This window comes from Cucurbita maxima, unplaced genomic scaffold (assembly GCF_002738345.1).
Source record: "Cucurbita maxima cultivar Rimu unplaced genomic scaffold, Cmax_1.0 Cma_Scf00017, whole genome shotgun sequence".
NCBI classification, from domain to species: domain Eukaryota; kingdom Viridiplantae; phylum Streptophyta; class Magnoliopsida; order Cucurbitales; family Cucurbitaceae; genus Cucurbita; species Cucurbita maxima.
This window is the reverse complement of record NW_019272033.1, coordinates 2,343,388-2,369,805: the sequence shown is the minus strand read 5'-3', so window position 1 is coordinate 2,369,805 and position 26,418 is coordinate 2,343,388. Positions and strand designations below refer to the sequence as shown.

The 26,418-nt window shown below is 36.9% G+C and overlaps 6 protein-coding genes across 11 annotated transcripts; 3 read left to right on the top strand and 3 right to left on the bottom strand.

The window, feature by feature from the left end:
• On the bottom strand, positions 1-3,078 carry LOC111492197. Its single transcript, XM_023141465.1, has 5 exons — positions 2,773-3,078; positions 2,629-2,702; positions 2,147-2,279; positions 1,758-2,036; positions 1-566 (listed from the first exon to the last, which is right to left on the bottom strand). The coding sequence occupies exons 1-5, from the start codon at positions 2,902-2,904 to the stop codon at positions 309-311; spliced, it is 876 nt and encodes a 291-aa protein (XP_022997233.1). The 5' UTR covers positions 2,905-3,078; the 3' UTR covers positions 1-308.
• Positions 3,079-4,231: 1,153 nt separating this feature from the next.
• On the bottom strand, positions 4,232-8,869 carry LOC111492207 (serine/arginine-rich splicing factor SC35-like). 2 transcript variants are annotated; one of them, XM_023141479.1, is made up of 8 exons: positions 8,667-8,869; positions 8,482-8,560; positions 8,286-8,365; positions 8,114-8,180; positions 7,944-8,015; positions 6,632-6,835; positions 5,248-5,419; positions 4,232-4,434 (listed from the first exon to the last, which is right to left on the bottom strand). In XM_023141479.1, exons 1-8 carry the CDS (start codon positions 8,740-8,742, stop codon positions 4,429-4,431), a joined length of 756 nt encoding a protein of 251 aa, XP_022997247.1. In that variant the 5' UTR covers positions 8,743-8,869; the 3' UTR covers positions 4,232-4,428. The 2 variants fall into 2 exon arrangements, with proteins under 2 accessions (XP_022997247.1, XP_022997246.1); XM_023141478.1 differs by lacking the exon at positions 4,232-4,434 and adding an exon at positions 4,820-5,161 and having other exon boundaries at positions 8,667-8,867.
• A 3,946-nt stretch (positions 8,870-12,815) lies between these two features.
• On the top strand, positions 12,816-13,535 carry LOC111492228. Its single transcript, XM_023141505.1, has 2 exons — positions 12,816-13,027; positions 13,117-13,535. The coding sequence occupies exons 1-2, from the start codon at positions 12,863-12,865 to the stop codon at positions 13,480-13,482; spliced, it is 531 nt and encodes a 176-aa protein (XP_022997273.1). The 5' UTR covers positions 12,816-12,862; the 3' UTR covers positions 13,483-13,535.
• Positions 13,536-15,588: 2,053 nt separating this feature from the next.
• On the top strand, positions 15,589-20,157 carry LOC111492125. 5 transcript variants are annotated; one of them, XM_023141345.1, is made up of 9 exons: positions 15,589-15,768; positions 15,801-16,133; positions 16,232-16,372; positions 16,468-16,695; positions 17,237-17,447; positions 17,869-18,005; positions 18,583-18,663; positions 19,370-19,436; positions 19,522-20,157. In XM_023141345.1, the coding sequence occupies exons 2-9, from the start codon at positions 15,805-15,807 to the stop codon at positions 19,828-19,830; spliced, it is 1,503 nt and encodes a 500-aa protein (XP_022997113.1). In that variant the 5' UTR covers positions 15,589-15,768; positions 15,801-15,804; the 3' UTR covers positions 19,831-20,157. The 5 variants fall into 5 exon arrangements, with proteins under 5 accessions (XP_022997113.1, XP_022997112.1, XP_022997114.1 ...); XM_023141344.1 differs by having other exon boundaries at positions 15,589-16,133; XM_023141346.1 differs by lacking the exon at positions 15,589-15,768 and having other exon boundaries at positions 16,049-16,133; positions 16,236-16,372.
• Positions 20,158-20,777: 620 nt separating this feature from the next.
• Positions 20,778-23,053, top strand: LOC111492191 (putative aminoacrylate hydrolase RutD). Its single transcript, XM_023141456.1, has 4 exons — positions 20,778-21,814; positions 21,930-22,022; positions 22,566-22,633; positions 22,712-23,053. The coding sequence occupies exons 1-4, from the start codon at positions 21,179-21,181 to the stop codon at positions 22,824-22,826; spliced, it is 912 nt and encodes a 303-aa protein (XP_022997224.1). The 5' UTR covers positions 20,778-21,178; the 3' UTR covers positions 22,827-23,053.
• A 560-nt stretch (positions 23,054-23,613) lies between these two features.
• LOC111492208 (14-3-3 protein 7-like) lies at positions 23,614-26,261 on the bottom strand. The gene is made up of 6 exons (XM_023141480.1): positions 26,066-26,261; positions 25,378-25,684; positions 24,959-25,046; positions 24,706-24,815; positions 24,465-24,613; positions 23,614-23,914 (listed from the first exon to the last, which is right to left on the bottom strand). The coding sequence occupies exons 1-6, from the start codon at positions 26,130-26,132 to the stop codon at positions 23,883-23,885; spliced, it is 753 nt and encodes a 250-aa protein (XP_022997248.1). The 5' UTR covers positions 26,133-26,261; the 3' UTR covers positions 23,614-23,882.
• Positions 26,262-26,418: the final 157 nt, after the last annotated feature.

Genomic DNA, 26,418 nt, shown 5'->3' with positions numbered 1-26,418 from the left:
AAAATACATTTCAGCACCATAGGCAAAATCAATTAATGAATATAATGATAAATAAATGAACCTCAAAAGCTGGAAGTAAAATAGGCGAAGACAACCAACCAAGATAAAACTGAGCTACTACTAGACACAGATACAGATACAGACATACACACAACCAAGAACAAAAACATTATGGACGCACAACCCAATTAGCAGACTCCATAGTTGTTGTTGACTCACAAAGTTAAACCTAACAACATATTTCACCCAAACCAGATCACAATTTCCATAATCTAAAAGTATTGAGTTTTGTTAGAAACCTCGATGATTTAGACCAAGGCAATGCTGCTCTCGCCACCCGGGGGTTTGCGTACCCCGCCTAAGTAGTCTCGGGCCTCTACCTTCCCGTCTGCAAATATGTCACTCCCACTCATCTCTCGCAACTTTGCCATGCTCAACGGTTTCTCTGTTGACGATGGAGGAACGTCACCTTTGAAGATGTCGTTTCCTGATAACTCCGAAAATTTCTTATCATAAATCTTCTTTGCTGTTTTTACAGAAGGTTCTTCTCCGGGGATCACACATCTCTGTGTTTGATCAGATTAGTTGGAACATGAACACACCGATGTTAGAGTTAGATCGAAATAAAGCTCAAGGTGATGACCAACAGACTCATATGCAAAGAAGAATAGACTTGGAAGAAAAAGTAAACTAAAAAACTACTAACCAAAGCCATATCAGGCTATCAAATGGGGGCATATGATTAATCAGTCAGAAAAGCAACCTCACGTTGAGCAATTAATTAGTGATGATTGCATGTATATTTAACTTCTTGGAACCTTAGGATTTCATCATTGTGAGCTTGTGGCCTCACTAAAAAGAATATGATGAAAACGAACGAAGAGAAATTAGTGGATGCACGTATACTAACCAACTAAAATCCTAGGATTTCATCATTGTTTGCCTCTGACACCATCATTTCTGATGCAAACGAAAGATTTAGGTCACCACTCAACCCAAAAATCACAATATGGGATTCAAACATATAACCTCCTTCTCCTTCTCTAATATCATCCTTCTCTAATAAGTTACGATAATAATTATGTCAATACTTTAACATGATGCACCATTCTTCTATACACGGCTTCTCGAACCATAACAAGAGAACATCATAGTAAGGCCCTTTTTTGATAACTATTTGGTTTATGATTTTCGGTTGTTGAAAATTGTGCTAGTTTTCCCACCACTTCTTTACCATAATTTTCATCCTTGAAAACATTTGAATTCTTAGCCAGATTCCAAATTCCAAAAAACAAGTTTTTAGAACCTACTTTCATTAAAGCACCATTTGATAAGGTCTTTGTTATCTATTTTTGAATATTATGCTTGTTGCTTTATCCTTTTTGGGAAGACTTATCACCTCCCTTGAAAATACATTTGAATTCTAAGTCAAATTTCAAAAACAAAATCAAGTTTGTAAGAACTATTTCTTTTAGTTTTCCAACATTGGCCTGATTTTTTAAAACATTCTTTAAAAAGTAGGCAAGAAAGTAGTGCATATAAGTTTAATTTTCAAAAAAATGGAAGATCAAGAACAAAATGGTTATCAAACAGGAGATCCTCGATTTAGATTTTAAAACATTTGTATAAGGTAGGTAAAGAAACAAAGAAATGCACTTAATTTCTAGGCCAAATGAGTGAATGGCGTTTGTGGGTGTGCCTTCGTAATGGATGTGTTTGAATTAAGAGGTTGTAGAATTGAGTGGAGAACTACTTACATCATCAGGCTCCCCAATCTCGATGCTTCCTTTTAAATCCAAAGTGCGAGCAGTTGTAGGTCGAGGCAAAATCTCAGGAGGAGGAGCGAATATGCCATGTCCACTAAGCTCCTGGTACTTAGCATCAGAGAGCTGCTTCTTCAGCTTCTCATCGGCATCGCTTACTAAGTTCCCGCTCAACTCACGCTGCTTCGCAACCTCAGGTAGAGTAGTAGGCTTTTTAGGAGAAACACCACCTTCTTCACCGAATGAAATATGACTAATTCCAGCCAGTGTTTGCTACAATTTGATCGACCCGTCAAGATTAGGAGTTTAATTGCATTCAAACCAAACAGAAACTCGCTTACAGTCAGTTGAAACTGCATTAAGTGATCTTCTGCGATGGATACCTGGTACATGCGTATTCCTGTTTTACTCTGTGAAGGGTTGGCGCTTCCAGATTCTTGCTCATCATCTCCTTCGTTACCAACAAAAATGCCACTGCCAGTCATCTCCTTCATTTTATATCCAGAGCAGGGTTTCCTACAGTTTGAAAATCGAACAATTGAAGCGATTGACATAGAAGTCAAACTAAGAAACTCCACAAATTTGAAGATCTGATGCATAGCGGACCGGCAAACGGAACTTGATATTTCTTTTTCTCTTTAATCCATATTACATACTAAAATCAAGTGGTGGGAGAAGAAGAGAAAATGCTCATATACTTTTCTAAATTGCCTTGGAAACACAGAAAGGATTACAAATTTGAGATCCAATCATGAGTAATTTGAAACAAAACAAGCAGATCGAACACAAGGAAACAGTGTAATCGAAACAGAATAAGCTTCACATAATGAAGATTGGAAAGAAAAGAGGCAAACTTAGATCTCACCTTTTGTTCAAGCTCTCAACCTCCTCGTCGGTAACCTGGCCTCCAAAGACGACCTTGCTGATTCCATCGGAGGGCTAGAGAGACGCAAAAGAAAGAGAATAAGCAGAAGAAACAAGAAAAAAGATAGAAATGCAGAAAGTATACCTGATGAGACCTGGGAGCGGAGCGAGAAGCAGACGAAGGAAAGGCCGGGGAATCGGCGGGAGGAAGTTCAGGCCATGTGAGGAGATCTGCAGTGGAGGTGTGAGGCTTCCGAACAGGAGTGGCTCTGTCCATTGGAGAAGAAAGGAATTAGGATTTGCAGAGGCCAAAGAGAGATTGATGAAGAAATGAAGAACTGAAGAAATGGAAGTTTGAGTAGAGAAGCTTCGATTGGTGTTTGTTAATGGCGAAAACGAAGAAGAAGAAGAAGGAAGTGCTTTGCGAGAGAGACACAGTGCTAATGTGCCGTGGAAGCACAGAGATTTTCTCAACTCAAATGACCGAAATGCCCTCATGATCTGGAAGCTTCTTTTTTTTTTTCTTTTTTTCTTTTTTTTTTAAAAATTTATTTTTACTCTTTCTCTCTGTAAAGTATATTAAAGCCCTTTAAATATTTGAATTTCGAAGCGCCATTTCCATTTATAATGTGAAACTTAAATTCCAATGGCTCGCACGTGCCACCAAGATGACTGTTCCTCGTTTTTTGCAAATAACCCCCTCCTTCTTTATTAATTTACTCTATTTAGCCCTCCAATTATTTTTTTAAAAAAATTAATCGATTTTCAAATTTTTAACCAAAAAAAAAGGGCAAATATTCAAATCATTAAGTTATTAGGTCAATAATAATAATAATAATAATAATAATAATTTTATTCTATATATTAATATAGAGATTTGAACATCTGACCTCAAGAGAAAAAATACATGTCAATTAGTTATCTTAAATTTACTTAGCTGAAAATATAAAATTGATGATGATAGTTAAAAGATGTGAATTCTCGATAGGGAATTCACTGTTGGTGTGTAACCTTGATCTAGGGTTTCACTCCTTCTCGAGAATATCGATACCAATTGATGCAACAAATTTTAGGTTAAACTAAATTTTTGGGCAAAAAATGAGAATTCGTCCCTTTGAACAGATAAAATACTCGAGTTTTATATTCAAAATAATTCCCAGAAACACCTAATCGGAGCGTAGATGAGCGAGCAGTGGTGGACGATGCGAAAAACAAGATAATAACTAATATTAACTGAATTAGACCACTATTAACCTCGCTAATAGATCCTAACAATATTTTTTTAAGGATTTAAAGGACTAAATTTAAGATTTATTTGAGAAAATTAAAAAATAAGTCCAATTGTTAATTATTTAATTTTGTTTGTTTTATCGTATTTTCTTCCCACGATTATAATATTTCTGAAAAACATATTTCTGTCTTTAATATTTCTTAAAAATATATTTCAGTCTAATTTTTTAAATATTAATATTAAAATCCAACCGATTTTCAAGCAATTTTAAAAATTTATCTCGATAAAAATCGGAATTAACTCCTATCAATACTAGAAAAGATGAACTTACTTAAAAAATATCTAAATCGTAATTGGAATTATAGACCGCACATTAGAAATGACATCATATGTAATATACTTCAAATAGATGCACAAACTATTCTCGAAAACATCCGACCTATATGAGAGTCAAGTCGTCCAACACTAGGTGAGATCAATGGACAACCAACTAATGATCGCACTATACTAAAAAGCTTCGATGGTCACCAAGCTTCTCGAGCTAACTCATTTTTACTCGAGTGGCAGAAATTAGACCTAATACAATTCCAAATAGAAAAGTTTCAGTCATTCAATTTAGTTGAATGAGAAAAAGAAAAGGTAATACCATCCTTAAAATATCAATCAATCCATGAATCTCAATGAAAATCATTTGATCTTAATTCGAAAGTGATCGATCGGCTCATGAATCTCAACAACAAACTTCATCCATTATCGTATCTAAATCAATCAATCAAATGTACGAGATTATATCTATCAACCCATGAATCTCAATGACCAAGAATTGTAAATTGAACCAATTTGAAAGTGATGAATACGGATCCAAAATATCAATCGGCTCATGAATCTCAACGACAAACTTCATCCATAATCAATCAATCAATCAAACCTATGATAGGAAAAAATAAATAGCTACAAAATATGTGATGAACAGTGATCCAAAAAGACAGATACAATGCAGAAGAATCAATTCATAATCATTATACATCTAAGGAGGTAAAAACCAAACACTGGGAAGACTCTTACTTTGCATGTTAAATAGTACAGAAACTACATTGAAATCTAAAAAGAAAAAAGAACTCATAAGCTAATTAGGAACAGGATCCTACATGTCTCTATCTTGACATCCAACCAATCCTTGAAGTATAAAGGCAGATACAATTGTGCAAAATATCCCCCCCGGGATGCCATGCTTGTTTTCCATCATAAAATGCATAGATAATTTCTAAAACCCAACGCTATGGCATGTATAGATCATTCATTCCTGCAGGCATATTTTGGCTATCACTAACCAGACCACAAATCATGCTTGAAAAGAACATTAGCAATAAGCATGGTAGGTTTACTCACATCAGCATCGGATTTAGCAGGAGATGGACTTCGAGAATCAACTGGTTTGTCATCCGGTGAGCCATTGTCTCGCCTTGGTGAATGCTCCTCATCGCTTCTACCCCTAGATGGTGGCGTCCTACGTGGAGATATGCTTCTCCGAGTATCAGGGGAATGTCGGGCAGGCGACATGCTTCAGTATAGAACCCATTTCTAATTAGAGTACAGACCAATATATATATATGGAAAGTATTACATTGGATGATTATGAGGACCTTGTCCGGTTCATGGCAATGTGAGATGTAAAAATGTGTTTGGATGGGCTTCAGAAACTAAAAATAGAATTCAGAAAACATTTTTATTTTCAAACAAGGTTAAAAAATAGTTGTAACAATTTAGTCTCTAATGAAAAAAGTACTACTAAGATTTAATGAAACTTCTTGCCCATGTAGATAGATCTATAAGATTTCTCATGATTGGGACAAAATGTTACAAATTTGAAAGTATATGGACTAAATTGTTACAAATTTAAAAGCTTGAAAACAAAAATAGTAACAAGCTTAAGTCCAGGGACTAAATTGTTATTTTAATGAAAGTTCAGCCCGAAACAGCTTGCACACAGTAATCTAAACTTTTTTTAATGGTTTTGCAAACATACCCTCTTCACCATTAGAACATAGCAGAATAAAATGTGAGTAAAACAGGAAAAGGCCACCTCTACGGCTCCACCCATCCTCTTGCCCATGCAAATGCAACTAAATGGCTACAATTTCCAGCTAAAAACATTACTATTGTGCAAGTACCAGAGTAAGTGCTGCAAAACCTTAAAATGATGGTAACTAGTACACTAAGAAGCACGGACGCAGGACGATCAAAACATGTCAATTTCTAAAAAATAGGATGCATACACATGGGGGACACATTTTTTTTATAATAAAATATATGTGTACATATTGATAAATTAACATTGCTTTATAAATGAAACAAGTAAATATAAAATAAAAACAGAATACATTTCACTAAAAATATACCAAGTTAAGCCAATTAACGGTGTTTGAGAACTTAAAAGATATAGAAAATTTTGGTTGGCTATGACCAGAGGAAGAAGTTGTCATTCAAATACTTCAGGATTGATCAATATAATAAAGATTCAACCTATAAGAAGATCTCTCTCTTTTTCTCCTAATCTTAAGTTCAATATTTTTCAAAGGCGCATCCATCCATGTCCATACATGTTTTAGTATTCTGGACATGTGTCCGGAGCGTGTCCAAATGTATCCGTGTCTGACACGGACATTTTTCCTAAAACGAAATGTTTGTGCTTCCTAGCTAGTACCAATGCCATGACCAAGGCCTTATGACAATATCCCACAAAAGAGTAATAAAATTAAGAATGTATGCGTACCTTCTATCAGAGTGGCTAGCACTACGCCGTTCAACATCATCTCTTCCCCGCCGACGATCTTTAATACGATCAGGACTAGCACTACGACTTCGGCTACGATAGCGTTCTCTCTCACTTCTGTGGGGTCTATCACGATCATGTCTCTCACGGCTTCTACTGCGACTTCTTCTCCTATAATCTCTATCCCTATAGTCATCGCGGTGCCTGAAATGTTTTTGGAACCATATGAGAAAGGTAGAATAGCAACAGTGAGATTACAATCAATTGCCTAAAAGGGTCAGAACTTCCATTTAAGTGAAGCCTTGCTAACCATCCGTTCCTTATCCCATAAGATTTTGTCAACACCAGTAGTTAATCAAATACAAGTTCATAACAAATCTAAGATAGCTTCATAGAATGATTGGTGACACCTCAAAAAATAATGAAAAAAAATAAGAAAAGCAAATAACTACGTGATTTTCAATATATTTCTTCAAGCTTAGAATGCCCATTTGATATCCACCATCTCGCGCCCATTCACATATCAAACTAGTTCAGGAAAGACTGCAATCCACCAGTCTAAAACATTCAAAAACAGCTACTTTCAGCTCTTTCTGTTTATATCTTCTCTGCAATCCACAGAATCTATGACATGGATTCAAGATACTAATGACCGACGATGTATTACCACTAAACTTAGGTAGGTGAAATAAAGAGGTGAGGCCAGATGTGAACATACACGATAGACTTTCTAGAATTGCCTAATTGCATAATGCAACATACACTATAAAACACTGAGATTGCAGCACTCCATGCATCAGACGTTAAATAAAGGAGTAATTACAAATCATATCCTCATAGTTTGCCTATTTTGCAAAATGCCTGTCTTAATCAAGAAATCATGTCCTTATGTTAAAGTTTACCATTAACTAAATTAACACGCATAGCTAGTTCTACCTCTAACCATATACACCAATTCTACTAAAACAGAGAACGTGTAACAGTTCAACCCCACTGCAAGCAGATATTGTCCTTTTTGGGTTTTTCCTTTCGGACTTCTCCTTAAGGTTTTTAGAATGAGTTAGGAAGAGGTTTCCACACCCTTATAAAGAGTGTTTAGTTCTCTTCCCTAACCAATGTGGGATCTCACAGAACGGATGTAAGTCAAGAAAATTGCATCCATAACCATAGAAGACTGCATTACCTCTCACTCTAAATGATTGAATTTTTGTTTTGATTCATAAATAAATGAGGGTAATTACCTCGAGAAAATATAAAATTCTTCACCAGAGCTCTGATACGAGTTCAGATGCATTTAGACAAGGACTCTCACCTTGGACGTGGACTGCGGCTCCTTGACCTGCCCCTTGCCTTGGATGATGACTCCATCACCTTCCCCTTGCGACTGATTAACAACCAAAACTCAGGAATCAATCAAAGCATACTTCGAGCCATGGACGTGGAGTATGACAAATTACATACAAAAGCGTTCCGTAAACTCACATTTTCTCGGCATTGGGACCGTATTTAGCGAATTGAACCATAATTTCTCTGCCATCTAACATTCGTCCTAGATTGCAAAGGAGAAACCCAAATTGATCTCGCATAAAAACAGCAGCAAATTCAAATTGAAAAAGCTCAAGCTAATGTGAATTTTCGTCGAACTGAAGCTGACCGTCAAGCTTGTCAATTGCCTTCTGTGCTTCATCTGCATACTTATATCGAACAAACGCAAATCCTCGGGAATCCCCAGTCCTAACAGCAATCACCATCAACCAATTACACACTCTAATTCATCAAAAAATGAGAAAAAAAAAAAAAAAAGATAAAACGCGCGCGCGCGCGCGAGACAGAGAGAGGTAGAAAGATACCTGCGGTCTCTGGGGATGAAGACGTCGACGACCTTTCCATACTTATCGAAAAGGGGGTAAAGATCATCGGCGGTGGTTCCTGAAAAACAAAAAAGGGGACAAGAAATTACAGAAAAAACAGAGAGGAAGAGATGAGGTTGAAGGTAAAGAAAGTGGATAAGAGAAGAATTAGGGGTCGAAAATACGGAAAGTGATGTTGAGGACGAGAAGGGAGTAGGTATCTCTGATGTCGGGAGGACCGGATCTTCCGAAGTGCGACATTTCTCTCTGCAACTAATGGATTCAGCTATGGAGAGAGTGGCGAGCAGCAGCGGCGGATTCAGGGCTCAAACTCAACTAGGTCTCTGATGAAACAAGAGATTCTAACAAATTTTGTGTATTTCATGGAAGGTCCCTAATTTTATCTATAATAGATAAATGACCCTTGTTTTTAAAAACAATGGTTAAAAAATGATTGACATAAAAACATCATGAGTTCATCAATGGCTACCTCGCTCGTCGTTACCGCACTGATCTCTATCTTATCGAGTCTTATTTATAATGCCTGAAAAAAAAAAAAAAAACTAAGATATATAAACAAGGATTAGCTTGACTTCCCCACCTAAAAGACGTCTTACCTTAGAGCTCAGTTAAAATGCTGCACCTGGATAACCGCATTACCCCCGAGTTTGGTTAAAATACTGCACTTGAAGAATTGCATTACTCCCGAGCTCAGTTAAAATGTTGCACCTAAAGAACCACAAAAGGAGGAATATACTTCGAAATGCTTTGAGAAGCGGGAAATGATGTTGTAGGGTCCATCTTTTTAATCACCATAGCGAAAATAGTTTAACAAAAAATTAAATAATATTAGAAAAATATATAATAAAATTAATGATAAAGATTTTATAATAAATTATAGAATAAATATATTTGTAATTTGTAATTTATATTAAAATCATTATAGAAAAAAGAAAATACGGCAATTTTCCTAATTTAAAGCTGAAGGCAGCCCATTTATTAAGTGTAGCGAAACTGGGCCGAGATCACAGTAGATTTGAATTGGGCCAAAATGAGCTTAGTCAGCTCGGCCCATTTCACCACTCCACTCAGCATGTTTTTCCAAATAAATATAACAATATTAATGTATTTTAATTATTTGTGTGTAATGTCTCTTTTACCCATACCTCTTACTCCTATTTTCCACGTGGATTTGAGTATATAAATATATATATATATATATACACCGATGAAAATTTCAATCATTTGAGTTATGCTAAAATTAAGATTTATGTGCATCTGCATATATATACTAACTATGAAACCTACTGTCTTATCTCCAACTCACTGACAATTTATTAACCCTTGTATCATCGAAACCATTTAAACTTAATTTCTCTGCCCACACACATACTAAATAATGCCGATAATAAATTTGAGCAACCTCAATCTTCACGTACAGTAATAACTGCGCTCTTTGTGTAGTTCGATTATGTCGTTTAGGTTTAGTGAAATAATATTATACCAATATGAAGATAAAAAACTGACAATGATATCGAATTTTCATCGTCGTCGTCGCCATTTTGGTCGAGTAGGTCGCAGAGATTACGTGTAGAAGAGAATTGAGTTATGGAAGAGAGGGTGAGATGGGTTGAGAGCATTAAACAGAAAGAAAGTTGGTGGTTTGATGAGAGTGAGGAAGGAAAGATGTTGAAGAGAAGAAGAGTTGATTCAATTTCAATGTCAGTCCTTCAATTCGGCATTTAAGTGAATTCAAGGTCAATTAATGAAGGCAGGTAAACTTCATTCCAGTCATTTATCTAATTGAACTATATTCATGTTGATTAAATATCTTTTTTAACGAATGACGGTAAAAATATAGATATCGAAGGGGTAGAGACGGTAAAAGCTCCTATTTATTGTCCATTTTCGTAAAATTTCTCATTTATTTTTACGTAGAAGGAATTTGTGGGAATGAAGTCTTACGAGAAAAATTATTCACCATTTTCATACGTAAATTGAACTATACTTATGTTGATTAAATATATTTTTTAGATAAATGAGGGTAAAAGTATAGATATTTAAGGGGAGACTTTTACTAACTCCTATTTTATTGCTCATTTTCGTAAAATTTTTCATTTATTTTCACGTAGATCTAGAAGAAATGTGTGGAAATCAAGTCTCACAAATGGAATTATTCACAATTTTTATAAATAAATTGAACTATACTCATGTTGATTAAATATATTTTTTAGGCGAATGAGGGTAAAAGTATAGATATATTAAGGGTGGAGACGGTTAAAGCTTCTATTTTATTGTCCATTCTCGTAAAATTTCTCATTTATTTTCATGTATATCTAGAAGAAATTTGTGGGGATCGAGTTTCACGAGGAGAATTATTCACCATTTTCATATGTAAATGTTTGGGATCGGGGCCTTGGACATCTCTAGGTACAAAAAGTAAAATCAAACCGTTGATTTTTGAAATGATAATTAACATCTTATCTACTAAATTAGTGTTCAAATTGGCAAGGCGAGACCACAAATTTGACTTTTATAATTGGTTTGATTCTCATCCCACAATTATCACCTAAAAAACATTATGTTTCTGTGCATTGCTTGATAGGTTGGACATGTGTAAAAGACTATATATATTATATACTTGTGAACGTGTAAGATTCTAGATTGGTTGGAGAGGAGAACGAAATATTATTTATAAGAATGTGAAAATCTCTTCCTAGCAAACGTGTTTTAAAAACTGTGAAGCTGATAGCGATACAACGGGTCAAAACGGACAATATCTGCTAACGGTGGGTTTGGGCTGTTACAAATGGTACTAGAGCTAGACACCGAGTAATGTGCCAGTGAGCACGATAGACCTCAAGGGAGTAGATTGTAAGATCCCACGTTGGTTGGAGGGGAGAACAAAACATTAAGTGTGGAAACCTCTCCTTAATAGACACGTTTTAAAACCTTGAGTGAAAGTTCAAATGAAAGGTCAAAATATGACAATATATGCGAACGGTAAACCTAGATGATTACGACAAATTAGGCAAACAACTTCAATTCCATTGCCCATATATCCACATGGTTTTTTAAGGTAACAGAGTAATTACAACCTTTGATGAATTACAACCATATCTAGAGAAACCTTAATTTATTGTCTGTCTGGTTTTTTGTGGTTGGGTTATCAACTGTAACTTAAAGCACCTTTGCCTGTTCTTGGGAAATGAAGATTAAGGGCAGCTGCCCCTTGTTGGGTTCAAAAACATTATACTAAACAATAATGCACATTATTGTCACTCAAAAATTGGACATTTTGGGACCAATGAAGGGCAATTGGAGAAAAATGCATGCTTTATAGGAATAAATGGGAAAAATAAATTGGTTATTATGATCAATAGAAGAAATACAACATGTCATTAGATTTGTAATGTTTATTGATATCTTTGTCTAATTTAATCAACAACGTTTCATTTTTATACTGTCATCGAACTCAAAACTACTATCAAATTACTTTTTTTTTTAACTGCTCAAACCCACCACCAGTAGATATCGTTCTTGCATCCCGTTTTAAAACGCGTTTGTGAAAGAGGTTTTCACATCCTTGTAAAGAATGCTTTGTTGCCCTCTCCAAACGATGTGGGATCTCACAATTCACACCTCTTGGAGGCCCAACGCCCTCGCTGGCACATCGCTCAGTGTCTAGCTCTGATACCATTTGCACTCACCCAAGCCCACTGCTAGCAGATATTGTTATCTTCAGTCTTTTCCTTCAAGGGCTTCTCCTCGAGGTTTAAAACACGCCTGTTAGGGAGATGTTTCCACATCCTTATAAGAATGTTTCGTTTCCCTCTCCAACCGATGTGGGATCTCACAATTCACCCCTCTTGGAGGCCCAGCGTCCTCGTTGGCACACCGCTCGGTGTTTAGCTTTGATACCATTTGAAACAACCAAAGGCCATCATTAACCGATATTGTTCTCTTCAAGCTTTCACTTCAAGGGCTTCCCCTCAAGGTTTTAAAATGCGTATATTAGGGAAAGGTTTCCACACCCTTATAAGAAATGTTTCGTTCCACCCTCCAACCGATGTGAGATCTCACAGAAAATGGGGTCAGAGAAGGTTTAAGAAAACATTTTGAAAGTAACGTTTTAAGCTGGCAGGCAATAAGTAACAACAACAATATTGATAACATATATCTCGAATAGAAAGAATTGACAACTAGTTGCATTCCTGCAGCAACGTGTAACACACTTTGGGCAAGTTTTTATCGGAGCTCGAGGGAGAGAAGTTTCCATCCCATTTAAGATCCTCACCTGCAGTCTTAACCCCCAAACTTTTTCTCCTATATAATCAACCCATCTCAAACACTCAAGAAACCAGCCATTGAATTTGGAGCCATGGTTCCCTTCCAATCCCACACTTCTCTAAATGATTTAGCTAAGAAGAGGAAGTGGGAAGAGTGGACGTCGACACCACCGACATTGCTAAACTCGATGTTCGATATCGAGCTTCACCTCGAAACTCCGTTACCTTCCGACTGGCAAAGATGCCTCGACATTCAGGTATTTTCTTTTTCCTTAAAAACCCATCTTTCAAATTTCAAAACGAGCCTTAATTTTTGAGTTCAGTGGTGATTTTTTTTCTTCCTCAGTCGGGAAAAATACACTTCTACAATACGACAACTCAAAAAAGAACATGGAAAGATCCTAGGGATAAGCTCGATAAAGACGAGGAGGAAGAGGACGAAGACGACAACGACATGAGTTTGGACCTTGAACTCAACCTGACTTGCGAATCGCTCGACAAGAACAGTAATAATCAAACAACTCAAGGAGGGCGTCGAGCCGTAAACAACGGGTCATCGGCTGTGATGGTGGCGGCCGTTTGCATGAAATGCCACTTGTTGGTAATGCTGAGTAAATCTTCGCCGGAGTGTCCTAATTGCAAATTCATGAACTCGCCGCCAGAGCAGATCCCGCCGGCGATGCTCAAGCGCCGGCGTCACCTTTCTTGGTAATTAAAATAATAATTGTATTATTATCAAATTAGAAGAAAATGAAAAATGCTTAATTTCTGTTTTATATATTCAAATTTGTGTTTAATTTGTTATAAATATTAATAAGTTGTTTATATCGAGATTTAAAATGTTTAATACACTGTTAAAATATAAAGCCGTCATCAATCGTGAAAAAAATTATTAAATAATTTACAGAATACTCGAATATGTATTTATGTTTTTTTTATTAAATTCAGTACATTTATTAGCTTTCGATCTAAGTTACGAGCACGAATAAATAGGTAGCTAGATAGCGAGAGCGCTCGAGATTTAAAAGAAAAAAAAAAACTATATTTGGATACAATTAATGATGAAAAACTATAATGGAAGAAAATATTTAATTAGAAAAATAAAATATTAAATGTGGTGAAGCCCTGACCACAAAATTAAAGTTTTAAAATAAATGAAATTAAAGAAAAAGATGGCAGTTGAAAAATTAATATATGAATTCGGGTAGGTTTTAGTTTTAGAAATAATTAAATTTGGTTAACAATAAACCAAAATCACGTGAGCTGATAAATATTGTATCTACCTTTCAACAACTTCACATTGAGTGTGGTAATGATTAGGTCCGGTTTTTCGTTTCAAGTCACTATCACGTCGTTTTGAACATTGTATCAGTAGTATCTGCAACTTCTTTTCCTATTGTAACGGAAATTTTTCGTCCCATTTGAAGTAGGCTTAGCGCGTGTTAAATAAATGTATGAAAGATCTCTCGTGTAGCTCGACATTGACTCCATTGACTCAACAGGGTTTATTCTCGTCAGTGGAACACCCCAACCCGTCTCCTAGGGAGTTTGGCTCTTTTCTCCAATTGACATATGATGTGGTCTCCACGACTGAAACAACAAAACTTATTAAACTTCGAGTATTGAACCCAACCTTCTTTCAATTGTTGAAATGTTTCGTTCACTCATCAAGATCAACCTGTGTTATTTGAGGTTTTGCAGTGGTGGAAGAAGCCTCGTGTCATAATCACACTCTCGGTACTCACTCTCATCATTGAATGAGTTAACCAACTCGAAATCGTGTCACCTTATACCGGCGGACGTATACCCAAGCTTCTAACTCTGTTTTAAGTATAAGGTTTTAGAAAACGTGAACAGAGCGATTGTGTGGCACTCACTTTCCAACGACAAGTGAGCTAAGCTAATTTTTTCTTGCGTCGCCTACGGCCAAGCGAGGTTTGATTGAGCCTCTAGCCTCGGTTTCAAAAGAAGGTTTTAGAAAGAGACGTTATATAAGCAATCAAGAGAGAGATAACAACGGCTTACAATATATAACCTTGGTTAGAAATAGAGTTTGAAAGCAAAATTGAGAGAAATGAAAGAAAGTAATGTTACAAATTAACAAGCAAAAAAGTCAATGCAACAACTTAAATAACATATAACTTTCTATAGAAAGAATTGACGACTAGTTGCATCTCCGTAGAGTACATTATGAGACATTTGAGGTCTACCAAACGTAGACATGATTATGCTGAAACGTCATACACTTAAAAAATACAAAAAGAAACTATATCATGAAAGCGGTAAAGAGAAATAGTAAAGTAACACAATACAAGAGGTTTGGTATGTAACGAGCATGTGGTCATGAACAACACGCTCTAGATAAGAATAACCGTGACACCCAAGTTTTTGTCAGGTGATGTGTATCCACCAAACGGTAGGAAAAGAATTCAGAATATGAACAAGCAGAGTCAGGAGTTGAGTGCTTGTGCTGTGACATAACCATTTGAGTAATCAAGGGGCAGCTGCACCGTGATATAGATCGAACGACTCAAGAATGCTGTCAAGTTTTTTGAGCAAGAATCACACTGTTACCTTATCTGCCCGAAGAGTTTGTTTTTTTATATAAAAGTTGTTAATTTTAATGAAGTTTTAAAATTTTATGAGTATTTTTTAAATAAGATACGTATAAGGAGTGTATTAGTGGAATATTTTAAACAATTTATTAAAAGTAATAGTTAATTTTTTTTTATTAATAGAGAATTTAAATTATTGGTGATTTATGCCATTATTTTCCCTCCAATTAAACGCATAAAAAATAGAGAAAGCTAAGAAGAAGAAGAAGAAAAAGAAAGAAAAAAAAGAGTAAAAGATGGGCTGAGAGTCGCGAACTCATTGGGATTCAACGTTAATTCATGCTTAAGAAATAAGCGCAAAGCTGCTCTGTTTTATCCGCCAATTCCTTCCGGCTGCATTTGGGATCTCACTTCCTCTGCCCAATCAATTCACGGTCGCAGAGCGGGGGGGAGTCCTAGCCTCCGCTTCAGGGACCATCATGTCGCCGTCTGCCGTCGGATGCTTCGTTGCCGACGGCGGATGTGCATGGAATGGGGATGTCAGAGAAGTTGGCAACTGTAAATCCGGTGATTCCTATTGTGATCATTGTGGCTGTGGTTCCGCGGATTTATCTTCTTTGCCGGTGTTTTCTTGGTCTTCCTCTTCTCTATGGTCTGATTCGACGCGGTTGAGAGAGTCGGGAAAGCTATGGCGGATCCTTGTTGCTTCTGCTAAAGGCTTCACAATTGGAGCTGGTCTCAAAGGTGGACTCTCTCTCTTCTCTGTCCTCGCTGGATTGAAGCGGAGAAAGGCCTTGGCCTCCCTCGGGTATGGTTGTTTGAAAATTGGTTGTGAAGTCATCTGCGTGCTACCGTGCCTTTATTTTTGCTGTAAACAAGTGTGTTACCGACTTATGTTTGGTTTAGGAAGAAAGGAGTGATTACGAATCGAGATGCGATTTCCATGGCTTTGAAGGAGACTTTGAGGTACGGCCTCTTTCTTGGAACCTTTGCTGGTGCATTCGTTTCCATCGATGAGATCATAGGCAATCTGGCAGGCCACCGGAGGTATACTCTTTTCTATTCTGATCTTGTAATCCTAAATCTTATCTGTTTCTTGATTATATTTTTGTTATCCTTTTGATGTTTTAGTGTTAGTTCAGGACTGCAAGATGGAGGGCTCTAGTAGCGGGAGCATTAGCTGGGCCATCGATGCTTCTGACTGGATTGAATACGCAACATAAGACCTTAGCTATCTACATTTTTACGCGTGCTGCGGTCTTGGCAACGCGCTGTGGAATTGAAAGCAAGCGGCTCGGGCATATTTGTAAGCCTCTCACATGGTCATATGGTGACATCTTCCTCATGTGCCTCTCCTCTTCGCAAATCTTGTAAGAAATGTTTCTGCCGTACCATATTTCGCTGCTAATTCAAATGAAATAGGTCTAGAGTGTTCTATAATATTGTCAATTTCCAGTTTTAAGCTTTACTCATCCCGTTGCATGTTTTCCTACATGATCGTAGTGTCTGAATCATTAATTTAGCTTCTAGCCCGCAAATCACTACACCTGATCCTTAGTACACTTAAGCAAACGCAAGCAAGCAGATGAAAAACCAGTGAATGACTTGTATTGTCATAATTATGTACTAATAATGTAACAGTCGAACAAAATGAATTTTTGGATTGAATGCAGCTGAAAGCGTAATAAGCTTTCTTGGAATTCTAATCTAATTAATGGTTCACAAACCAAAAGTTCTGGCCAACAACTAGATGAAATATATTAGTCATTTCTTTATCACCCAGATGAAACATTCGGTACTTTTCTAATATATGCTGGTGTATGAAGCTATTTTGTGCTATTTCTTTTCGTATCTATAAGAAGTGGTTACTGATTATAATAGCAGAGAGTTAATTAGGGGAATCATTTTCAGGTCTGCTTATGTGTTAAAGCAAGATAGCTTACCACCATCGTTTAGGTCCTTTCTCAATACTCATGGTGGAAAGGATACTGTAATCTTGGAAGGTTTAAAGAGCTTTATATTAGGCATGCCTTCTTCTAATAAATTTAATGCGATAGAAAAGTACTACCAGACTAAGGGTGCTCACGTCAAACTAGATCCGGGAATGAAGACTCCATGCACGGTATATATTTATCTATTTTGTGTTAATCTCTGTTCATCAAGAAAAAAAAATGAAATTCTTTGTTTTTTGAAAGTAAAATTAGTTGTTCCTTATGTGTTGCACGAAAGATGTTGGCACTTATGTGTAAATTCTTGGGGTGGGCGGAGGCTAATATTTTGAGAAAACAAGGATTATGTTATTAATCGTTCCACTTGGAGGCTTGTACCAAGGCGTTGCATAGAATTTATCTAGTTCATTTTGTGCACTCCCAATTTGTAGGAGTCAATTGTGATGATAACTAGATATCTGTAGCATGAAATGATTATCAAGCGTCCTGCTTAGAAAAGTGAGATGTACTTTTGAGAGTTTACCCCAACTATCTGCATTTATCTTTCAATTTTAATATCTTTGTCTTTGAGAATTCTTTATTTTCTTAATACAGATTATACATGGAAATCAATCATGTGGTGGCCATTTTCTTTCCTTTATCATTCAAGGATATAAAAGAGCGTTGCCAGTTTATCTCCCTGTGTATCTTATCCCAGCCCTAATAGTTCATCGTCAAGGTCTCATGAATAGGTAATATTTCAATTTGAATGTCAGATGATTTATTCATATTGTGAAATGTGTTGGTTCGATTTAGAATTAGAAGTAGTGATTTCAAGTTAGGTTTTATATTTCCACCTCTTGGTCTGGTTGAAAGATTGACTAGATTACCGATTATGTCATAAATAGGCCACTTAATAATTTCCAGGATATGGAGTTAAGCTCACTAGTTTCTCGAGTGCCTTCATATGATTTTATTTCATGAGCAAATGAGGGCTTTTTTTCCGACTCTTTTTACACCTTTGTCACAAATAATATTCAAGAAGAATGAAAATTTACTGATACAAACCTTTCGGTGGAAAAACGTTTTATTGGGTTTCACATTGAACATTCAAACATGCAGGATACAGTTCCTGGCTTATGTGGTTGTTTGATTCATTCATAGTTGAACAACTAATTAGATTACCTCTCTGTTTGGCGAATTTAATCTTGCCCTGGAAGATTGTTACGGAATACTTACTTATTGAGATGACTTTTCTGGATGCCTTTTTCCAACCGTTATTTTGTATTTCTGAATTTCCATGATTCCGATGGATAACCTTTTGTGCAGGCCATACGAAATTTTAGCAAGGGGGCTTCTTGGAACTGCTAGATCAAGTCTGTTCCTTTCTGTATATTGTGCGTCTGCTTGGTTAGTATCTCTTCCACCTATATTATAGTGCATTGGCTTCTATTCTTGTCGTTACTATTTTCTTCCACTTTTTTCTGTGAAACTTCTCGTTTCGCTTTAAGACTTGATAAAAGTCTCTCAAAATATTAATTTAATGGATAGGATATAATAATTTGTATCATTATTTTCAAAGAGAAAAGCTGGCTGGTGTTGCTGTATGGAGTTTTCAAATATTTGCTGAAAAGGTTTCGATGCATATTAATTTTGTGAAAAGAAATAATTTCAAACATAAACCATGGTGATGGGAATTGTTTTTATTTAGCTGGTATGTTTTCATAGATTGACAGGGAACAAAACATAGTTGTGTTCATAAATTTACCTTTGGCTATCCGAAAACTGTATCCTGAAGCATAAACTACGAGTAAGCTGTGAAGTGTGTTCTTTAACTAGACTCCAACCAAATTACTATAGACCGAAAGCTGAAACTATAAACTATATTGTTCATTCTCTTTGTGATTGCAAAACTCCATACCGGATAGTATATCAACATTAGACGAGCTTGGAGGTTTTTCTTGATTCCGCCATTAAAAGCCTCAACTTTTCCCTTTGGCCTATCAAAATGATTTTCAAGCCACTTCAAAGTTTCACTTTTTGGGAGTTATTATGAGTCCAGATAAACACATTAGCCTCTAGCTCTAATACATCAAGTTTTCCACCTACTTTTCAGGATATGGACATGCCTGACCGCAAGGACTTTCAAGAAAATAAACGTTCCATTGGTTGCTGTGGCAACGGTATAGCTTCAACCATTCTTTACAATTAATTTAGGTAGAGCAAGAGAATTTCTTAAGGTCTGAAAAAAGTATGCTTTTTGAGCAGTTCTTAACGGGTTTGGCTCTGGCTATTGAGAAGAAGAGCAGGAGGATTGAAATCTCACTCTATTGCCTTGCAAGAGGTATCGAGAGCTTCTTCAGCTGCATGACAGATTTGGGATACTTACCACAATCGTTGAATTTCAAGAGAGCGGATGTGATAGTTTTCAGCTTATCAACCTCCATTATAATGCACTGCTATGCTCAGGAAAGGGAGGTATTTCGATCCAAGTATTTGAACGTGCTTGATTGGGTTTTTGGTGTGCCCCCACCCCCCTGTGAAACACCACGCTGCAAGAATGGCAAGCAAGATTAAAAGAGTCCTTGGATCTCTGTCGAACCACACTGGATTTTAATGTGCCAAATCTGTGTAATGTTAGGTCAAGAATTTTCATACTACGTAGTATCTTAGTGTTAGGTGATCATTACCTGCTATAGAATTAGCATGCAATCGTTTTGACCACATGATGCATCATATGAAGATGTAATTCTTGCAACAGTATTCCATTTAGGCCCCAGTTTACTTTGAAGATTTTGCTGGTGTCGATGTGGCCATTGTAGCAGATAATCTGAACAAGAACATGATCTGTAATGAGACTGGTAGTTCTGTTTCTCCCAAAGCTCAGCTTCAACTGGCTGTCAGATAACCTATGTTGCCCTCATATGGTGTAACTCATGGTAGCGGGTGGCTAGCGTGGGGAGAAGGCATCTCTCCCGAGTCCCAACGTCGTGTTAAATTGGCGTTGGGAGAGGGTTTTCACTCCCAACGTAACCAAAGATTGTTTCTCTAATAATCATAACTTGTAGTGTAGTCCTAGTTGAAACACAAACACCAAGTAGTGAAGTTAGTAGACAACAATATCATCATGATCCAGAGGTCTCAACGTGGGAGAAGCTCTTATAGCACAAAACCAGACAATGATCTCCCTAGATCAAGTAAATCCAGAGTTTTTAATTTATTGGGTCTAAATTAGGAAGATTAGTAACTACTTGTGGTTTAAATATTATTTTGGCCAATACACTTTTGAATGCTATTGATGTACATCTAATTTTGTCCGAACCCTTCAAACTTTCATATAGTTTAGTTCTTAAACTTTCAAAAAATTCTTTTTCATCTCTATATAATTTTGGTCTCTTCATTTTTTATTTTTTTTTTAGTTAAACTCGTAACTTTGATCTCGTTATAATAGTAATTTATGAAAGGACAAAATAGTCATATATGAAAAATAGAATGATCAAAATAAACCAAAAACTAAATGGAGTGGAACCAATACAAAATGAGCACATGCTTTTATGCTGATTTGTTTGTCTTCTCAATGATTGAGTCAGGTCTGGAGTTCCAATGGAGGATCCTTTGCCACCACCAAAGTAGATGGGCCACCTTGGAAGTTATCTCTTTACAAATTACAACTGGAAAAAATTCCTTAAAACGAATGGCTCACCATTTACAGAGCCTCTCACCCACTCCTTCATAGCCATCAATATCAGCTGCTCCTATTCCAATTTCCACAACAAATATTTAATGAAGTTATCTCAATAATTATTCGATCCATTCAGAACATGCTTATCACGTTGAAACACTTTTGGGTTCTTGAATCTGAGTCTTCATTGATTGGATTTGGATTCTGATTCTGATTCTGATTTTTGTTTTTGATGTTCCTCAAATGACAAGGTGCTTCTTCTTCAGCATCACAGAGACCAAGAATTGGTACCATCGCCATCGCTTCACCAAATGCGGCCTCCGATCCACCATTACAGATCTCAACGACGGCACCACAGTACACTGCTGGGTCCCCAAGAACCCACTTCACTCCAAGCCCAATCTGCTGCTTATCCATGGAATTGGGGCTAATGCACTTTGGCAATGGGGGGATTCCATTGCTACCCTTGTCCCTCATTTCAATCTCTACGTGCCTGATTTGATCTTCTTTGGCGACTCCTCCACTACAAACCCCGACAGAACAGAGTGGTTTCAAGCTCAGTGTCTAATCCGAGTTATGGAGGCTAACTCGGTGGGGAAGCTCAGTTTGGTGGGGCTCAGCTATGGGGGGTTTGTTGGGTATAGCATGGCGGCGCTGTGCCCTGATATGGTGGAGAAAGTGGTGATTTGTTGCGCTGGGATTTGTGTGGAAGAGAAGGATTTCAAAGATGGGTTGTTGAGAGTGTCTGATTTGGAGGAGGCCATAGCCATTTTGGTGCCCCAAAAGCCAGAGAAGCTTAAACAGTTGGTGGGTTACTCGTTTTTCCGGCCACCGCCCATGCGGCTGATGCCTTCTTGTTTGCTCAATGATTTTATTGAGGTAAGGCTTGAATTTTAAGCTATGCGAATATCATACTTTCTAAATTTTAGTTTTATAAGTAACAATCTCATTTTTATGTTAATTTGATTGGTTTTATCTTCGATCTTTGTGGTAGTCAATGTGTTTGGACCATATTGATGAAAAGAGAGAGCTGATTCGAACTATCCCCAAAGGGAGAAAGCTTTCAGACCTTCCCAAGATTCACCCGGTCATTACCCTTCACTCTCTTCGATTACGATTACATTTGATTGTTTGTTTTAAGTGAACACAGTATGATTATATTTGATTGTTTATTTTATATGAACTCGAGAAAGTTCGAAAAGTAGAGTCGTTTTATACTCTAAGAGTCAAGTTTTATACTCTAATATCTCCATAAACTTTAAAAATGTTATCCGATCCTCGTGCTTTCAATTCTGTTTCTTAATCTTTCAATTTTCAATTTTATATTTAATAGGTTTTTGATATTATTATATTTAAAATTCATTCATCAACTAAACATAAAATTGAAAAGGTTATCAAAATATAGAATATCAGAGTTCTATTTTGACATAAAATTAAAAGTTTAGAGACTGATTAGACACTTTTAAAAGTTTACACATAAAATAAACACAAACTTTCAAGTTTTGAAATTTGAATGTATAATTTAACCTTTATGAGATACTTTTTAACGTTCAAAGACCAAAAACAATTTAACATTTTTCCAATATGTTGAACTTAGACTTAAAGTAAGCCTTTTTCAACTTGCTTGCAGCGGACGATGATACTGTGGGGAGAACATGATGAAATATTTCCATTAGAATTGGGTCACAGATTGAAACGGTGAGTACTCCAACTCCCTAAATCAAAGCAAAGGATACATCAAATGTTGTTGAATGTGTTTGCCACTCTTTGGAGTAGGCATTTGGGGGACAATGCTACGCTTGTGATCATCAAGAATGCAGGCCATGCCTTCAACTCAGAGGAGCCAAAGGAGTTTCTCAACCATTTGATTTCTTTCCTGCTTTATTCATAGCCTCCCCTGGGCACTTCAAACTCACAAACAACATCATCAAGGAAAACACACTCAAACAACATCAAAAGCTGGAGTGATCTAATGATCGTTTATAGTATGACAAACAAGCGGGGAAATTTTGAACCTGCTGACAATTAGAGAAGTTATATCTCGACCATAGCTCGAATCGTCGACTTGTCCGAATCTCACATTCAACAACTAAGTTTCTTAAAGGGTTTTTTTTTTTTTCTTTTTTTTGGCATTTCCATTTTAGGAGTTCTAGTCCTATTAGATGAAGTTAAAAGTATTTCTTTCATTGCTTATCTAAGAGAGTGAATACGGTAGTGGTGAAGCATTAAACCCATAACAGCTCAAGCTCCCTCACTAATAGATATCGTTTACTTTGACTCGTTACGTATCGCTGTCAGCCTCCCGATTTTAAAATGTATTTGTTAGAGAAAGGTTTCCACACCCTTATGAGGAATGCTTCGTTCCCCTTTCCAACCGATGTAAGATCTTTCCACATCTTTATAAGGAATGCCTCACAGTTTTAAAAACACGTCTGTTAGGGAGAAGTTTCCACACTCTTGCAAGAAATACTTTGTTTTCCTCTCCAATCGAGGTGGGATCTCACAAAACCCCCTACCGTTCATGTATGGAACAACTCCATCCGATGACTACTGGATCAAAGGTCAGCATCAAAAATAGACCATGAGTTCTATAGTTATGAGCCCATTCTATTCCAAAAGTCTTCCTATGAACCAGAAAAGATTGTGAGAACATGTAAAGATATTAAAGCACAATATTGCAACCAGGTAAAATCAGTCAATCAAGTAGATAGTATTTCTCAAACTAAACAGATTCACTTAATTTTTAAAGGTAATGGTTCAAAGTGATAACAGATTACTGTTCTAGTACACTACTAATAAGCAAGAAAAGTGGCACAGCTATATGCCCTGCCTCCTAGAACCATGCCAACAGTAATTAGCTGCAAATATATAGGTGGTAAATAATTGTTCCAAGTACTTAAAGCAGATGTCCCCGACTGACCGAAGAGTTCGAATATCGTGCCTCTGCTCAAGGTTCATCAGCAGCTTTAGATTGCTCACCTGCGGTAATTATAATAGAGGGTTAGGTTGCAAATGTATACAAAAATTTTATTCATAGCCAATGCCTGCACAATGCCCAAGTGCCAGCTTGAGCACGCATGGACTAAGACAGAAAATTAGTATCAGAGTTTCTTAAAAACACTAAACAAAAGCGCTAAAGGTTAATAAAGTTTGAACAAAGTTTCCAAAAGAAATTCCATTTAAATCATGGTAATTATTAATAGCACCCAAGCCACTAATTATATTAGACTAAAACTAATTTGTATCTAAATGAAATACATTTCGGGTACTAGCTCAGTATATCGAAGCTGATACTAGCTCCATCCTTGACAGGACCTATCGTAAATTAAAAAAAAATTGTTCTTGTAAACGATTCTCATGAAATATACCACAACAATCCCCAACCTCAGGTGATTCTTTTAAGAAAGTTATGACTAATATATATTTATACTGAGACGTGTCACTTAAAAGCCCATTTCAATTATTGATATAGAACAAATGAAGCTCGATTGGAGGTAAGGACAGGAGAAAAGGATTCATGGAAATCTACCTCCCTCATCTGGGAGATCTGAGGTCCATAACGTGAGATTATCCCTCAGCAATTGCATGATGAGGGTACTATCCTTGTAGGATTCTTCATTGAGGCCATCGAGTTCAGCTATGGCATCATCAAAAGCTTGTTTAGCAAGGTGGCATGCCCTGTCAAGCAATAATAATATTGGAGATGGTGAGATAACAGCATATTATAGTAGAAAACAGAAAAGTTCAGAGGTAAAATCAGTAAAATCAACCTCTCTGGGGAATTTAATATCTCATAGTAGAAAACAGAATAGTTAAGCGCCAAGCCAAGTCTGATTGGATGTGTTGGAGGAAGATCAGAGCTTGCAATGCTTGAGGCAGACTGCATCAGAAATTAAAACTTCGATTACTAATCCGACAATAAACATAGGAAAGTTGAAGAGAACAAAAGACAGAAAAAGAGAGACAGATGCAAATGGAAACGAAATATAGAGGCTTCATGAAACAAAAAAGAATTGAACTTACCTCATAGGCCTTCATCGACTGGTCTGCAGCTTCTTCGCGTTCTTGGCCAGATTTAAACTCTGCTAAGTATCGATTATAATCCCCTTTCCTGCATTTGAAAAAAAGTAAAGGAAATTACTCAAAATGATTTGCTCACAAAAGCACACCTGAATACATACGACGCATACTTTACCAGGATGGATGCATAAAACATACTCAATGCAGACTGCAAACTCACGAAAATTGAAGGATACATAATGTCTAGCTAAATAGCAGATCAAGCCATCGTCTTCATTTCAAAAATAAGGTAAATGTTGCAGAGAAACTCAATAAAATGTATAACAATGCTCAATAGAACATTACCAGTTCATGCCATTTTAAAACTAGCTGAAGAACTAAACTAAGGGAAACAAACAGAAGCAGATGATGATGATCCTCACATCTTATAGTAAAAAACATTGGATTCGCCAGAGGATGAAGATGGAATGAGATGCTTGTCAACAACTGATAAGATGTCCTGGCAAATTCTTGCCAGTTCGTCTTCAACCCTCTGCCTGTACTCCTTGACCCTCTTCACATTAGCCTCATTCTTCTTTCCTTCCTCCTTTTGTTCAATAGAAGATAAAATACGCCACGAGGCTCTTCTTGCCCCAATAACGTTCTTATATCCCACAGAGACCAGGTTTCTCTCCTCCACAGTAAGTTCTACGTCCAACTTTGCGACGCTCTTCATCATTTCCACCATTTCTGAGACAAAACCAGAAGAAATTATGTGGCAAACCAAACAAAATACAATAATACTGTCCAGTTCGTCTTCAACCCAAACAATTTTCGAATGTCTCATATCATCTATTACAGAAGGATGTTAACAGAAACAGAGCGGCCGATTCACCGCATATACACGAAACGCTTCGCTCTATCTTCGTAAACTGAAGTGCGATACTCCAAAATCTTCACGAAGTAGTTTCAAGTTTCTAACACTAAAACAGCAATCACAGAAGTTCGCCGCTAAGTTTCAAATCATAAACAAAACCCTAACCGTGCAAACTATCCAGATCAACAAAACCGCACTACGAATCCACAAAAAGGAGATTTAAAACTCGATAAAAAATGGTTTACGTAACGCACCATCATATCTCTCTGCTTGTTCTGCAAGTCTGGCCAAGTAAACAAGCTTCTCCCTCTCCTTCTCCATCGCCGGAGCTCTGACGAACTTCTCGATCCGAAAAATGCGTTTGAGGCTGTTTTGCTTTTGATTCTTCCCGTTCCTCTTCCTACACAACCGCTTCCTGATATACTGTAGTTCGTGGATGGAGTGTAGTGGAGAATCCTGGGGGTTGTGGACGGCAAGGATTGGGTTTGGGACTTGGTGAAGGCTCTTGATTCTCGTGATGGAGGAGGAGAGCCGTTGGATTGCGGCACCGTTGAGTCGGGCGCGTGATAGGAGGCAATGAGACCAAAAGACAATGGCGTTGGTGACG